We start from the raw sequence: 16549 nt of genomic DNA on the forward strand, positions 1-16549 counted from the left end.
GCTATATTGGTTTCTTCTTATATAATCAGTATATGTTTTTCCAAAAACTATAAAAATGAGTATTTCGCCACAGGAATGACCTTTTGCTAAAAAAAACATATCTGTTATGGTCTTTTGTGTAAAAAAAACCAAAAAACTCATACATATTTAGTTGTATCAAGTTATTGATTTTGGCGAATTTAAAAGGAACTTGCAAATATGGGTTATACATTCTTTGCAGTATTTCCATATGAACCCACTAAGAAGGCATTTCATTGTTTAGGTCAAAATTTAGTAAACGAAATGTGCCAACAGCTTTATGAAATTCAAGAAAAAATTCTTTCAAATTTAAGATGCTTCATAACAATACCTACGTCTGATAGTGTGTATTGGGGCTTAATTGTTTGGTAAACAAGATGAAGTATAGCGCGTTATGCTGTCATTTTCTATTATGACATACGAAGGAAATAAGCAACAAATCTCGGAGTCCGTTTTTTACTATACACGTAATGATATAAATCTAGAATGCCTACAGTCTCTCCAAAATCGACATTAAACAAGCTCTTAGCCTCCTCTTTAAAATGATGTCAAATTAAATATATGTATCGGGGTTACATATCTTATAATTTAATATAGAATGTCATAAAACTGCTTCGTTTTCTATTTAATTCATTTAGAAAGCCGTAATGTGCGGGAAAATAGAGGACATGTGATAGTTGTTGACGTTCTGACTCTAATGCGAGTATGAATAGCCGCAAATGTGTAAACAAGTAAAATAAGGTTTATACAGGACGACAGTTAACACAATGCAGTGAATAGTTGACCATGAATATTCATACTGCTTTATCTGACATATTTTATTTGCTATCTGACTACTTAAAAGTAATTATATAGCAGGTTTTATTATAAAAAATAAATTACAATTTCATATTAGATAATTTTTTTCTTACAAATCGCCAATTTGTGCGAACAAACACTAACAATATATGTAGTAAAGATTTATTTCAAAACATAAATTATATCAGATATTTTTTTTTTTTTTACAAATCTCCAATTTGTACGAACAATCACTAACAATATATGTCATGATTTATATCAAAAAATTCTATCGGATATTTTTTTGGGACAAATCTCCGAGTGCGGACCAACATTTAACAATATTTATGTAATGATGCATAGAAATAACATCAGCGGTAATTAAAGAATTTTTCATACATGCAAGCATGTGTTAATTTTTATTAAAATAACAAAAAGACTTGCTCTTCTTTTTTATGGAAATAAACCCCGATTAGATTATATTAACCATTACTCTGTCTATTTATGATATTATTATTTTTTTAGCTTAGCACAATATTTTTGATTGTCTCTGAAATTGTCATATAACCCTCTTCAGAGGATCAATATCCTTGTTAGCCTTGTTAGTCAAGTAAACTCTTCAAAACATTTGAAAAAAAAAGTGTAAAGGTGTATAAGTTAAGGAGTTGTTCGATTTCACCCGTATTGTTTTTTGCCAAAAAGATGTTCATCGTAATCAGGGAAGTTTAAACTTGCATCGATTATGACCCGCGGACAAGCAAAAACACACCCGACCCAAAAACATTACGTAATCCTCTCACAGCGCGAAATACACGGGTAAGAAACGTTCAAGTTACGACATCTGCAAGCGAACATGCAGTTCAAATGTTGTTCCGTCTTCTTTTTGCAATGCCGACATAAACTTACGTCACTATCGTCTGCTGGAGGGAGGCAGGAGAGTATATAAGCGGACGGATCGATGGCAATATCGTCACTTGCTCAGTCCTGTCCACCAACCAACCACAACCATGAACAAGGCAGTCATCCTCCTCGGCACATCTTGCCTCCTCGCCATCGCCATCATGCAGGTGTCCGCTTTCTACGGCAGCTCCATGATGTATGGCGGCGGCATGGGATATGCTCCCTCCACCATCGGCGGTGGCGCAGCCTCCCGTGGTTACTATGACAACTACTACCAGAGGTACGACCAGTACAACCGTGCTCAGTCAGCCAGAACCATCGCCAGGACAGTGAACGGACTCCAGACCTCATCTCTCCTCAGCTTGAGTAAGTATCTTAGTGCTTGTTCAGATAATGGTGCATCGTAAGTTTAGGCATATTCGATACATCCAATATTGACAAAAGAACCTGACATTTCGCATTACAACTAGGAAAATACTAAATGAAGTTTTTATTTTACTTTACAGTCTCCCTGTTTGGTCTCGCTATGATCGCCACCAACACCACTGGTAGCCTCGCCGGTTAAATATAGCCAGAACTTCCGCTTGGAGTCCAACTGACAGGTGTGCTTCCTTTATTGATTCGCTTGGACAATTTCACGCTGATTCCTGCTTTATTATTAACTTTGATAAATGAATAAGTAGCATAGAAAAAAAACATAATGGTTTAAAACTCTTGTTTTTTTTTTCAATCAAAATAACACCGAACAATTTAAAGAATTTGTAGAGTAATGGTTTTCTTTTTATTCTCTCCACAGGGGGATGTCGACCAGACCAGGCACCGCTCCTTAACTGCTTATCTTTGTGTTGAATAAAAACCTATAAATATATACACAGTAGTCTTTTGTTTCTACTTTATCTTGAAATGTTAGCCTTGGCTTTATGTCTAGTGAGAACGATAGCAATTGATTCAAGGAATCCTTGCTCCTGTCTCAAATTCATGAGAACATATTACCGTCTTTAGAAAAGTGCGCTTAGCAGGAGATTAAATTCAAAGCAGAAAATTACTGGAAAAGAATCTTCCTGACCTAGGGGTTCGCAGTTGTAGAACGACCGAGATCTTATTATTGAACTTAAAAAGTACTGCACGATTTGGTGTCTTCATTACAAAGTTATTCTCTGTAATTACAGAGCATTTACTGATTGCAAATAGAATTTAAATTCACATTATGTTTAGTGTCAATTTTTGTATTTACCTGTCGTTTACATGTTTCGAATTCTCTAATCAAAATTCTATGAAATAACTCAAAGGAATAAGACAGTGCATCATTTCTGTCTTAGAAGCGAGTCAAAGTTGATGCATGAAACATAGGCGTCGGAAGTCGGAACGGGGGGGGGGGGGGGGGGGGTCTTGCGAAGTTATACATAACCAAAGCCCTTTTTTTCTTTTGCTTGTCAAGTAATCTCAGCGAGATTCGTCGAGACTGAAATTTTTTTGACGGACGTCTCTTCCGAAGAGACGTCCGTCAAAAAATTTTCAGTCTCGACGAATCTCGCTGAGATTACTTGTCAAGATTTTGATAAGTCTAGTCATCCCCCTTTCAATTTGCTTCCGACGACTCTGTTTAATGTTAAATGAATGCAACATTTTTTTAATATGATATATTTACATCTACAAGTATAATTCCCTCTATTTCTTACGAAAACTTATAGTTTATTCATAGCTCTATAGAAACAGTCAGACTAAAAATCTACATGCCCCGTTTAAACGATTGGTCGAAATCTACAGCGACTGAAACTGAAAAGAAAATGACAGATCTGAAATTGACTGACATGCCCTGTTTATCGATTGCTGTAAACCTACAGTGACCTACAAAATATACCGGACTGCACGAAATATGTACTCATGATGATGTCAGACTCAAAGTCTCACAGGAGACGATTTGGCTGTTTCTTTTAGCTAACGTACTTATTTACATTAACAGTAATTTAGTGAATTTTACTTCTTTTTCATAACCAATTTATCAGTTAGTTAAAAGAGAGATGTTATTATAACAATAAATGCTTTCTTTGATGATTCATGCGGGTTCTGAAGGCAGCAATATTGCAGAAAAAAAAATACACACATGTATTTTTTTCTGCAATGTCGCTACCTTCATATCCCGAATGAATCGCCAAAGCAAACATTTTTATTGTTTAAATAAATTTCATTTGCACATACAATATATGCATGTAAGCATTATATTAAGCACAATTGACAAATCCGTTCACAAGATCAATTTCAACAATTTTAAGGCAGAGAAAAAGAGGGAAAGTAGGAAATGGAGGGAATGGGGGAGTCGTGAGGATGCATGTATCATGTCAGAAATATTTTACTATAATACAAAGGCATTAGAGTTGTATTTTAAATTTACCTGATGATTTACGGTATGGTCACCATGTGACTAGGCCTAACCCATTCAGAACCATAATTTTAATTTTAAAAAGCTAAAAACGGCGCGCCATACATTAAAAAAAGTTTTAAAGAAAAATGGAGAGCAAAGTGGTTGTGTCAAACTTTATCAACGGCGAGTTTGTGTCCACGGACAATTACATCGACAGTTTCGACCCGTCGACAGGGGAGGTGTGGGCGAAAATTCCGGACAGCGGCGAGAAGGAGGTCAACGAGGCCGTCAACGCCGCGAAGGCGGCATTTCCAAAGTAAGAAAAAAAGAAAAACATGTCCCCAGTTCGAATTTTCTCGTCACCATGTTACGTGTTTTGTTTTAAACAAATCTTAACAGTTATACTGTAGTTTATTATGAAAGTGGATATCAGAGGTCACTAACATGCCGCACATGTATTTTTGATGCAATCGATGGATTATACAGGTTGGGACCAATCGCCCAAATGGGATATAATATAGCCCGTTTGGGATATAAATTTAAAGTGCAAAAAATAAAAAATTTTGATTTTGAAATTTCTGATTTAAATCCGCATTAGAATAGCTGAAATGCAACAACTTTTTGTAAACAACTTTTCTGTAACCGTACTATTACCTGATTACGGAGATTGATCCCTCAGTATATCCAAAATTTATTGGGGATCAATCTTACAAACTATAGACTTATAGAATATAAATAGTGCCTGTTTGGGAGGGTAACAGTTGAAATTGACACGCCGAGGAAAACATTGTCAACCAACGCAAAGCTTCGCGTCGGTTGACAATTGTTGTCTCAGGGTGTCAATTTCTACAGTTACCCTCCCAAACAGGCATTATTTATATAGTGTTACCAGTTGCTAAGTGTGTTGCTAATGCTGAGGGTAAAAGAACATTATCAACTGCATCTAAACCAATCAGATTTCAGTATTTAACATGAAAGTATAATAAATCAAAGTATTGAAGTACTGAAAGCCGGGCTCTTTTGGCATGTCTTTAATTATGCATATTGTGTAGTAAAGACTGAAAATCTCTCTCTCTCCTCCTCTCTCTCTCGTGCTTTTAGTGTCGGCTAAGCGTCAGAGAGCAACCAAATTTTGTAAGCCGCTATAAACAAAAATGAATTTTGCAGCAAGCATATATTCTTCAATGCGCGACAAAGTAGTTCATGGAAATTCATGCGCATTGTATGTGTTAAAGATGCATAGTCTTGCTTTCAAAACACGTTACTAATAGGAAAACTAAAAAAGATAGACAATTCTCTCGAAATTAAAAAAAAAGGAACAAAATGCTAACACTTTTGACAAAACATGGCTCTTTGTGTAACTATTTGGTATAACGGAAGCTTTTACTTTGACGCTATTTGGTTTTTTGTTTACTTTTGAAGTTGTGCTATTTATAGTAACATTGGCAATTTGCCTACCTATAGCCAGAATTCTGCTTTCAGCAGAGCCCGGCTGAAAAACTTGTTAACCAAATGTTGTTGCATTTGATACACATTAATGCGGATTTATATCAAAAATTTCAAAATCAAAAATTTTTATTTTTTGCACTTTATATCCCATTTGTGCTATTATATCCCAAACGGGCTATTATATCCCATTTGGGCGATTGGTCCCAACCTGTTATATGTCACTTATTATGTATAGAAAAATTGACCAATCACAGTGATTGATTGAAAAACACGTACCTACTTTATCATGAATGTATATATTAGACTAAGTCTAATATTACATTGAAATTACTATAGTCTGTCCCAAGTTATTGCTTCCATCACTTTTTGATGATTTTTTAAATTAATAAAAATACACATACCTGTGAAAGAATACAGTTGAAATCGATTAAAGGGAATATATCCAAGATATATCTTCATTGAACAATCATTTTCACTCATAAAAGTTCACAGGAACGAAAACAAACTTACGGAGACTTATAATGGGAAATGTTTACATCTTTTCTCCATTCGGAAGTACTCGGGATACCTCGCGCATTTTTCAATGTTATCATCCGGGCTTATTAATTTCTGATGCAATGCAAAATCCCGTAGACTTTCTATTTTTGGATGTGTATTGAAACCTGAAGCCGTAGAGGGGGCGTTTCAAAACAGAAAATCTGGACATTTTTCATATTAGTGGATGACCGTAGTTTGAGCACAACAGTATTTATGATTATCAAAATATCAAGCAAAAAGTGGTGGAAGCAAAAACTCGAGACAGAGAATATAAGAGTAAAAAATGCATGCATATATTTCTTGTAGCAGTTTTCTTTTCTTCAGGTTTTATGGATGTTGATAATTTATTGGCTTGAAATTGGTCGCTTTAGATTTTTTTCTGTAATACATGTAGGTTAGGGGGTTGACCACAGCTACAGCAGATTCGTATCACGGTACTGGAAGTTTCAAACTCATGACTGTTTAGTATAAAAACCAAGGCTCCATCTACCTATTAAGATAAAGGGTTATGATTCCCACTAGTTAGTGCTTATAGGATGGTGGCATAACTGATCTTATTTAACGAGCTATATACACATGAAACTATGTACCTTTCAATTTAACAGACTCGAATGCTGTGAAATCGTAGGTATGCAACCTTTATATTGTATCCTATTTCAGATGGGCCAACACCCCAGTTCTGGAGAGGTCCAAGCTGATGTTGAAAATTGCTGACCTGATTGAAGCAAGACAGAGCGAGTTTGCCGAGCTTGAGTCTCGAGACCAAGGGAAACCTGTGTGGTTATCCAAGAGTGTGGACATTCCACGCCTGATGCACAATTTCAGGAGCTTTGCTACCGCAGTCCTTCATCACGTCAACAGGTAATTTGCAAGGCCATCTGTAAAAACAAATGTTTCCCTTTTTTGGTGAAATTCATTCTTTAAATATTAATGTTTGACTCGATCTGTATGTATGTGTATGAACTTTTCACCAATGGTAGGTCCTCTGTAATGGAGCCTGTGAACGCAGTGAATTACACGGTCAATGACCCAGTGGGTGTGGCTGGCCTTGTCAGCCCCTGGAACCTCCCTTTATACCTGCTCTCCTTTAAGGTTGCCCCAGCTATTGCCTGTGGCAACACTGTGGTTGCTAAGCCCAGCGAGATGACGTCTGTCACCGCCTGGAAACTGTGCGAGATTTTTAAAGAAGCAGGTATATGAGTCAGATCTTGTATTACCGTATATAGGGTAATTTTCGAGATGATTTAATTTTTTGCTTTATTCGCAATGTCTTTTATATCGCAGATTATTGAATACCCAGAAATAATATTCTGTATTATTTTCTTATAGAAACTTTTTAAATTGCAAAAAATGACTGGTGCAAATTTAAAATGCTACACATTTTCCCCATTTTCGCAAATTTTGTGACACACAAAAAAACCCAGATATACCGTATGTCCTGATGATTGTCAATACATGTATATTGTGATTTGTTATGTATGTAATCTGTGTGATTTGGTAGAGGATTTCTTGGTGCATGTGTAGTACATTTCAAGTCATGATAAATTTAACAAATGATAAAAAAAATCGTGTAGGTGAGGAATCTTCTCTAACCTGTAACTACCAATTTATGCAATGAACTTTTTTACCTGACTCATTTAAAACTTTAAAGGGTGTTTCAAAATAAGAGATATCTAGTGCTATCCTCAGAAACATGCTATATCTATTTCAATTATCATACCTATTTGTAATAAATTTATCTTAATAGCAGGATAAAACAATTTCTTATACAGTAACTCTTACATTTTTGATTCATCAGAAAAGGGTCATAAATAAAAAAAAGTTGGGAAGGAAAAGAAAAATATGAACCATTTTAACATTGTTTTAATCCTGTATATTGTAAAATTTTGTATATATACCAGTACACATAATTGTACTTGCTCTGTCAGTCAAATTATTAGCATGAAATGTGATCACTAGATTTGTTTACAATGATTACTTGGCTTCAGGTGTGCCTCCAGGTGTTATCAATATTGTGTTTGGAGTCGGTCCCCGGGCAGGCGAGGCCCTTGTCAAACATCCAGACGTACCCCTTGTGTCATTTACTGGGGGTACCGTGACGGCCAAGAGAATTCGAGAAGTTTGTGCTCCACATTGTAAAAAATTTTCACTGGAGGTATGAAGTTCACATATAGATCTACTAGAAAGTAGATACCTATTTCATTTTCAGAATGATGTTAAAAATAAGAAATCATACCTTGTGCATGACAGATGAAAGTAACTTTGGCAAATTCTTTGTTTCACAAAATGCTGTGATGACATTAAGCCACATTGAAAATGTCACAATTAATTCACATACATTGCAAGAAGAATTATATTAAATTTACCGGGTATTTGATTGAATGATAATTTACAAATTTACTGGGAATTTGATTGAATTATAATTTACAAATTACCGAGTATTTGATTGAATAATAATTTACAAATTTACCGGGTATTTGATTGAATAATAATTTACAAATTTACCGGGTATTTGATTGAATTATAATTTACAAATTACCGAGTATTTGATTGAATAATAATTTACAAATTTACCGGGTATTTGATTGAATAATAATTTACAAATTTACCGGGTATTTGATTGAATGATATTTTACAGAAATTATTAAGTAAACATTTATTATTAACAAATAATAATAAACAAAATTGAATACCTGGCAAAATTTATATGAGTATGTTTAGTAAGGTTACTTTTTGAATTTGTTAATAGAATCCCTGCAAAATCTATTTAAATTTCAAATCTCAGTAAGCTCTATATCAATAAATTTTGATAAAGAGTATGATCATAAATGTTCCCTTGAAGCATGCCAAGATCAAAAGTAGATCTGAATCATTTGATAGAGTGTGTATAATTGAAGCCTCTGTACATTCTACAGCATTCCGTCATGGATATAGTTAGGTAAGGGTGTGATGCTTTGTCTTTCTTTAGTTGGTTGTACCTGTATATTCTACTACATGTATCTCTGTTTCAGCTTGGTGGAAAAAATCCTGCTGTGATTTTTGATGATGCTGACTTTGAAAAGTGCTTGTCAACAACAATAAGGTTTGTTTTCTTCCTGAAATAATTAAAAACAGGAAAAATCACAAAACTCAACTCTGAAAAGAAATACTGTAGTAATGTAATGGTATTACAGAGACACTCATTGACAACCATATTTTTGTAACTGCAAAGATTTATAGGAGGGGACAAAAAAAATAAATTCAAAGCTGTAATTGTACATTTTTTTGTAAAAATTGAAAAAAGGAAAAAAAACCTGAATGTGGTACAGTAAAAAGAAATGTCCATATTACAATTACCAGTATTTGTATTTTGTTGCACTTCACATTTCATAATCACATCCATGGGCTATTGGAGTTCACTGCATTTAAGGGTTGTTGATTTTGAAGGTCAAGTTTTGTCAACCAAGGAGAGATCTGCCTGTGTACTAGTCGTATTTATGTACAGAGAGCAATGTACCCCAAATTTGTGGAGAAGTTTGTGTCCGAAACAAAGTAAGTCTTGGTATTGAAACAGATCATTTGTTTTCAGGCAATCTGGTTAATTCTATACATGTGCATTGTATAATGTTTTGTTGACTTTATTGATAAAAATGTTCCTGGGAATGATGTCTTTTTATTTTCAATTTAAATTTTATTTATCAGAAAGTTAACGGTTGGAAACCCCAAGAATGAGAAGACATTCATGGGTGCCTTAATCAGTAAAGAACATTTGGCCAAGGTCAAAGGTTATGTGGATATTGCTGAAAAGGAGGGGGCTACAATTGCCTGTGGAAAAGAGGAGTTGAATCTAGAGGACTCCATCAAAAATGTAGACTGTCATATTTTGTGCCATTTCCTAAATTATAAAGTCATGTATATAAGTTATGCCTTTTATTTTTTTTTTTTACAAAATAGTCTTGAAAACAAATCTTAAGTTAGAAATTTATGTTATCTTTCGTAATCAAGTATTGAGTACATGTACATTTGTATTACATTTGTGGCTACATTTACTCTCAGTGACAGGACTATTACATGTAACACAGCATTCTCTCACTGTGACAGGGCCATTGCATGTAATACAGCATTATCTCTCTGTGACAGGCTATTACATGCAACACAGCATTATCTCTCTGCGACAGGGCTTATTACATGTAACACAGCATTATCTCTCTGTGACAGGGCTTATTACATGTGACACAGCATTATCTCTCTGTGACAGGCTATTACATGTAACACAGCATTATCTATCTGTGACAGGGCTTATTACATATAACACAGCATTATCTCTCTGTGACAGGGCTTATTACATGTGACACAGCATTATCTCTCTGTGACAGGCTATTACATGTAACACAGCATTATCTCTCTATGACAGGACTATTACATGTAACACAGCATTGTATCTCTGTGACAGGCTATTACATGTAACACAGCATTGTCTCTCTGTGACAGGACTGTTACATGTAACAGCATTATCTCTCTGTGACAGGGCTTATTACATGTGACACAGCATTATCTCTCTGTGACAGGCTATAACATGTAACACAGCATTATCTCTCTGTGACAGGGCTTATTACATGTAACACAGCATTAATTCTCTGTGACAGGGCTTATTACATGTGACACAGCATTATCTCTCTGTGACAGGCTATTACATGTATCACAGCAATATCTCTCTGTGACAGGACTATTACATGTAATACAGCATTGTCTCTCTGTGACAGGCTATTACATGTAACACAGCATTGTCTCTCTGTGACAGGACTGTTACATGTAACAGCATTATCTCACTGTGACAGGGCTACTACATGCGACCCACCGTGATTACTGATGTGAAGGATGACTCTCGGTTGATGAAGGAGGAAATCTTTGGCCCAGTGACATGTATCGTACCCTTTGACACAGAAGAGGAAGTAAGCAAGATATTTATAATTATAACAAATCAACAAAAAAACAACATTGAAAGATATTTCTGTTAGAAATGATTTAAACAGAGAATAAATCATGTAATTTTTTAGTTGTTATGCATTAAAAATTAGAGAGGTTGAGATTTCAAACGGGCACGTGTACGTGAACTAGAGGAATCACCTAAATTTTTCGCGTATTACATCATCAGTTTTTTGTGACGACATGGTTTCTACACGTTCTCTAAACTTGTAGAGTGTCGTCTACACGTAATTACAAACATGTAGCTTTTTACAACAAATAAAATCTTATTGATGAGTGAATGTATTCTTATGATACATTATATAGATTTTTAAACTTCATTTGCATTAAAATTGATAAGAAATTTACCATTTCTTGGGAATTAACTAAATTAATTCATGTCACAAAACTGCGTCGATTTACGTACACGTTTATATCCTACAAGTTAAGAAATCTCAACCGAGAAATTACAAAAACGGGTATGTATAGTTTTAACTCACGTACGCGTACCCGTACACGTTTTAAATCTCAACCTCTCTATTTGAAGTTTGTGTAATATACAATGTTGTATCAAAGTTATACATAAGGTGATTGAGTACTCTCCCCTGTTGTAGGTGATACGACGAGCCAATGACGTGGAGTATGGGTTAGCAGCCACACTGTGGACCCAGGATGCATCGCGGCTCCACCGCGTCTCAAGGTGTCTACAGGTATTGTACAAAAAATCTATCAAGTCTGCAGGAACTTTCCAAAAAATCTATCAAGTCTATGAGTACTGTACAAAAAAATCTATCAAGTCTATGGGTACTTTACAAAAAAATCTATAGAGTCTATAGGTACTGTACAAAATATGCATCAATGGAACTCTAAATGAAGGGGCAAAAACAGATATTGGGGAAAATGTGAATTTTACAAAGAAATTTAATCAAGAAAATTATTCACTCAAACCTCAATCAAAAAAAATTTGGTCCCTAGAGAAGTTTAGTCAATTATTTAGAGAAGAGGTATTTTTTGTCTGCTTACAAAAGTTGTAAATCCATTATTATACATGTATTTTGTATCTGAATTGAATCTCTGTTAGTTACACATTAATATCTACTCTATATTATGAAGAAAACCAAATATCCTCTGTTCCATATTTTTCTCTTTCAACATTTTGTTTAAGGTGGTATGGGACACTTCCATGTTTTGACTACTGTATACAGGGTTATTTTCGCGAGGTGTAATTTTGTCCCTTTTACAATTGCAAATGGTTTCGCCCCATCTTGAATTCGCCCAGATGCAGTTGTGTTAACAGAGATATTATTTGTAATGTAGAGTTCGCCCAGTCTTAAATTTGCCCTCTGAAAACGAGGGTGAAAGGGGCGAAAATAAATTGGGGGCGAATATTTTCCTGTATACAGTATTTATTGAAATAAACAATAAAATCAAGCGTGATTTTAGAATAGTTTCTCTCCCAAAGTTGTCACCTAGCAGCGTAGTGCAGTAGGTTAGAGGGTTCACTACAAATCTGTAAGTCATGAGTTCGAATCCCGCTGGGGATATATAAATTTTGTACCATTTGAAAAAAATTTGAAAATATTTTTTTAATAAATATTGTAAAATTTTAAACGAAGATAGTATTTTAATTATAATGTACATTATACATGTACATTCACATTAATATCGACAGATGTCCCATACCACTTAAGTATCAGTAAATAATTCTACAGTCATTATTAGAGTCGGACTATATCTTTGATTTGACAGGTTGGGACAGTGTGGGCCAACTGCTGGCTAGTGCGAGATCTAAACATGCCGTTCGGAGGGATGAAGAATTCGGGGATGGGATCTGAGGGCAACTTTGATTCCATGGAGTTTTTTACAAATCAAAAAACTATTTGTGTCAAATTATAGATGCAAATTGTGCATCAAAATTTCTTTCAGTATTTTGATTTTTCACAGATGCTTTTTTTTTTTAATTGTACTTGGATATCAAAACAATATTCAGTGCTTTCAGAACACAAGCTTTGAATTCATGTTTTCATGAAAAAGTATGCAATACACTATCCCTGTCAGCCTATACTTGTAGCACAGCAGATGGTTCATTGATTTTAATTATTTCCATAACACAGATGATTTGCTTCTTTTGGCCTAAAATATGAAAATGAATCTTACCAATTCAATGATTATCCTTTTCCATAACTTTTTTTTGAGATTTTATATGCTGCGTTAGCTTGTTGTGAGAATTGGGACAAAATCATGCTTTTTGGATGTGTAATAAAAAATAAGCCAATATGTCTACATATTGTTCTTCTTGCATTTTATAACACCACATGTCCATGTGCACTTGTTATTCCATTCAGTATTATTTCATTCAGAATTTGTCCGACTGCTTACATCATAGACATTAAAAAGGTTAACATTTCCCATTTATAGTGTATTGAAGTAGGGGGAAATATAAGCCTTATGACAAATAATCAACAGTAGCTAGGTTTTGTTTGCATCTTTTCATTTTTTTGGTACATAAAAATACCAATGGAAGATGGAAGTTCCAATCTCTCTGCTGATAGTGTACTAGTCTTTAAGGTGATTTGGAGAGATAGTCATTTTCTGTTTAGTGTAATCCTTTTTATTAAGTCTTAAGTTGACAGTGTCTTAGGATTGTTCTTTTTACATTGGTTGTGATTTGTGATCTTGAATTATCAAACTAAGTACTAGTATGTTAAGGAGTTGAATTGTACAGCATTAATTGTTTTCTGTGATCTAGTTTTTTAAAACTATTCTTAAACATGAACATAGTCAAGAAAAATTTGAATACAAGTGCCAATGAAGGGGAAAACCTTTACAAATGTTGAGCATTAACAAAGATCTGTCTCTGATGTATACAAGTACTTTATAACACATTCCACAATAATTCTGCTTACTGTAGGTTCCTTATTCCATGCAAGTACTTAATTCTGCTATTCCACCGTTTTGTCTCAAATCACAAGAAATTGCATATGCAGAACTTTCATCTTAGTTTCATGAAGTTACATCTGTCAGAAAAATAAAGCAAGATTTTAAAATCTGCAAGATGTGCTTCTCACAAGTTTATGCAGATTTTAATTCCTGGTGTTTAATTGGGAACCTACAGTTTATATGTAACATGTACATGTACATTAAGCATGTACATATGATTATCTGTTGAAAGAACGTTTTAATGTCAAATGCATACAGTTGGTGGACATATATAGCATAATCTTATAGTATAAATATAAGAATCTTATAGTAAAAATATATATAGTATACTGAAAATTTTGTGGACAAGTAAACATATTTATTGTTATACATTTTAGGTTTGGTTTGTACTTTTGTTTTATACTGTAGATGTAGCAAAAATAGTTTAAAAAGTTTACTTTGATAAAGTGTTTCATTCTCTATGAGGTTTGTATAATGTAGTTCAAAAACTTTTTTTTATTTTTTGTTTTACAAATTAAGTGCAGCTTTATTTTACATGACACTAGAATAGTTAGTTTTGAAAAACAAAACATTAAAACTGAAAAACTGAAAAAACTGAACTTTATTTATTTTACAACGATTGATAAACAAGTTCTACAACTTATATTAATATCTCTCGTTGGCACGGATGTTTGCGCGAGGGGGTCATTGGTGTGGGAAGAAGCCGGAGTACCCGGAGAGAACCCACGTGTCCAAGCGGGCGACCGCCATACCCTATCACATACGACCTCTGTCGATCACGGGGATCGAACTCAACAAAACATTTTATTAGAATTGTTCAAAAAGTTCTGTTTTGAATTGAGAGCTTGTTCATAAAAATCCAATAAAGTTTTCCGACAAATACCATTTATCTGACAGAGACTTGTTTATTTATATAAAGGAGATAAATCAATTTAAGTAATACTATAGCATTACATTCATACATCAAATTTCCTTTTAAGAATTCAGTCAGAGTACAAAACTAAATTTTAATTCAATCCATTACTTGCTAAAGTAAATAGGTAGTCGGATTGAAATTTAATGTCTACAGCAAAAAACCAAGACCAAAATTTATAATTATTCATTTTACAAAAGTTCAGAAGCTTGAAGCCCTTACAAATAAAATTTCCATCCCTTCAATGGTGAACGGCAGCGGAGTATGTTCATTTATAGTTATACATATCAATGAAGAAGGATTCTCAACATACATGTAGTAACATGAGGCCAATGGGCCACATCGCTCACCTGAGCAATGACAGTCATGATAAAATCGGCTTCATTGAGTCATACACTAAATATCTGAAAAATGTAGTAAAATATATCCTTTATAAAAGATTTATCAAATATTTTCCAGACATTCTTATGCTAAACACTGAGCCCCTTTTATCCTGGATGATTTCACAGTCATGTTACATATTGAGCATTGCAGTTCTCAAGAAGATTAAAATCAATTGCTGTATTCATATAAATATAAACAATTAAGAATCAACAAATGTCAAGATTCTTGATGAAAGTAATATATAACATATAACATTTGCTATCACACATTATATAACTTCAAAGTTTTTGAAAATAATCAAATTTATTAGTTATTACTCATTTTAAAATTCAACCCCCCTCCTCCAGTTGTGGCCTCATTTTACCTTAATTTAAATCTACACTACCTAAGGATGCTTCCACACAAGTTACAGCTTTTCTGGCCAATTGATTTTTCAAAGATGATTTTTAAAGGTTTTTCTCTTTATATTCCTATGTAAAAAAAAATCGACCCTTTGTGGCCCCACCCTAACCCCCAGGGATCCTGATTTGAACAAACGTGAATCTGCAGTACCTGATCTGAGAATGCTTCCACACAAGTTACAGTTTCTCTGGCCAATTGGATTTTGAGGAGATTATTGAAGATTTTTCTCACTAAATTCCTATGTAAAAATTGGACCCCAAAATTTGACCCCACCGTAACACCTTGGATCATGATTTGAACAAAATTGAATCTATATTACCTAAAAATGCTTCCACACAAGTTACAGCTTTTTTTCTTGGTCCATATGGTTTTTGAGGTGAACATTTTTTAAAAATACAAAATTTTTTTCAATAATTCTAAATTATATCCCCCTCAAAGAAGACATGGCCCTTCATTTGAATAAACTTGAAGGCCCTTCCCTTAAGGATGCTTTGTGCTTAGTCTGGTTGAAAATGGCCTTGTGGTTCTTGAGAAGAAGATGATAAGTGAAAAGTTTATGACGAAGCAACACTGACATACAACAGACAAGTTTTGTCCAGAAAAGATCAATTGAGCCTCCGGCTCAGGTGAGCTTAAATCCACACAGAAAAATCAATCAAAAGCAGTTTATTTGTTATACATAAATCTTTATTTTCATCTTATTCAGAACAAAATCTGTACATATACAATAAATGGAATGATGTAACAATGATAAAATAATCTTCTCTTAGTGTAAACAATAAGTTTTATTTGATTCTTTGGGATCAACAAATTAATTAGATATAGAACAAATTAAAATCTTTTGAATATGTGATAGAGGGTATAACTACCCATCTTCAGTTGCTAACAAACAATAACCGCTATATGGCACTTGTTCAGTAAGA

The 16549-nt window shown here is 34.1% G+C and overlaps 2 protein-coding genes across 2 annotated transcripts; both read left to right on the forward strand.

The window, feature by feature from the left end:
• Positions 1–1755: 1755 nt before the first annotated feature.
• Positions 1756–2565, forward strand: LOC128167644 (uncharacterized). The gene is made up of 3 exons (XM_052833473.1): positions 1756–2061; positions 2202–2297; positions 2492–2565. Exons 1-2 carry the CDS (start codon positions 1803–1805, stop codon positions 2258–2260), a joined length of 318 nt encoding a protein of 105 aa, XP_052689433.1. The 5' UTR covers positions 1756–1802; the 3' UTR covers positions 2261–2297; positions 2492–2565.
• A 1613-nt stretch (positions 2566–4178) lies between these two features.
• LOC128156293 (2-aminomuconic semialdehyde dehydrogenase-like) lies at positions 4179–14494 on the forward strand. The gene is made up of 10 exons (XM_052818370.1): positions 4179–4373; positions 6704–6904; positions 7024–7235; positions 8032–8198; positions 9055–9125; positions 9470–9574; positions 9725–9890; positions 10861–10974; positions 11602–11697; positions 12737–14494. Exons 1-10 carry the CDS (start codon positions 4204–4206, stop codon positions 12881–12883), a joined length of 1449 nt encoding a protein of 482 aa, XP_052674330.1. The 5' UTR covers positions 4179–4203; the 3' UTR covers positions 12884–14494.
• The last annotated feature ends 2055 nt before the right edge of the window (positions 14495–16549 follow it).

The sequence above is a fragment of the Crassostrea angulata genome, chromosome 1 (assembly GCF_025612915.1).
Source record: "Crassostrea angulata isolate pt1a10 chromosome 1, ASM2561291v2, whole genome shotgun sequence".
Lineage (NCBI taxonomy): Eukaryota > Metazoa > Mollusca > Bivalvia > Ostreida > Ostreidae > Magallana > Magallana angulata.

What these genes read in the sequence shown, in the direction of transcription:
- LOC128167644 (XM_052833473.1), top strand. Translation starts at nt 1,803, where the DNA reads ATGAACAAGGCAGTCATCCTCCTCGGCACATCTTGCCTCCTCGCCATC. An exon ending in CTCATCTCTCCTCAGCTTGA is followed by an intron (nt 2,062 to 2,201) that starts GTAAGTATCTTA and finishes TTTACTTTACAG; the next exon opens with TCTCCCTGTTTGGTCTCGCT.
- LOC128156293 (XM_052818370.1), top strand. Translation starts at nt 4,204, where the DNA reads ATGGAGAGCAAAGTGGTTGTGTCAAACTTTATCAACGGCGAGTTTGTG. An exon ending in GCGAAGGCGGCATTTCCAAA is followed by an intron (nt 4,374 to 6,703) that starts GTAAGAAAAAAA and finishes ATCCTATTTCAG; the next exon opens with ATGGGCCAACACCCCAGTTC. An exon ending in TAGAGGACTCCATCAAAAAT is followed by an intron (nt 9,891 to 10,860) that starts GTAGACTGTCAT and finishes TCACTGTGACAG; the next exon opens with GGCTACTACATGCGACCCAC.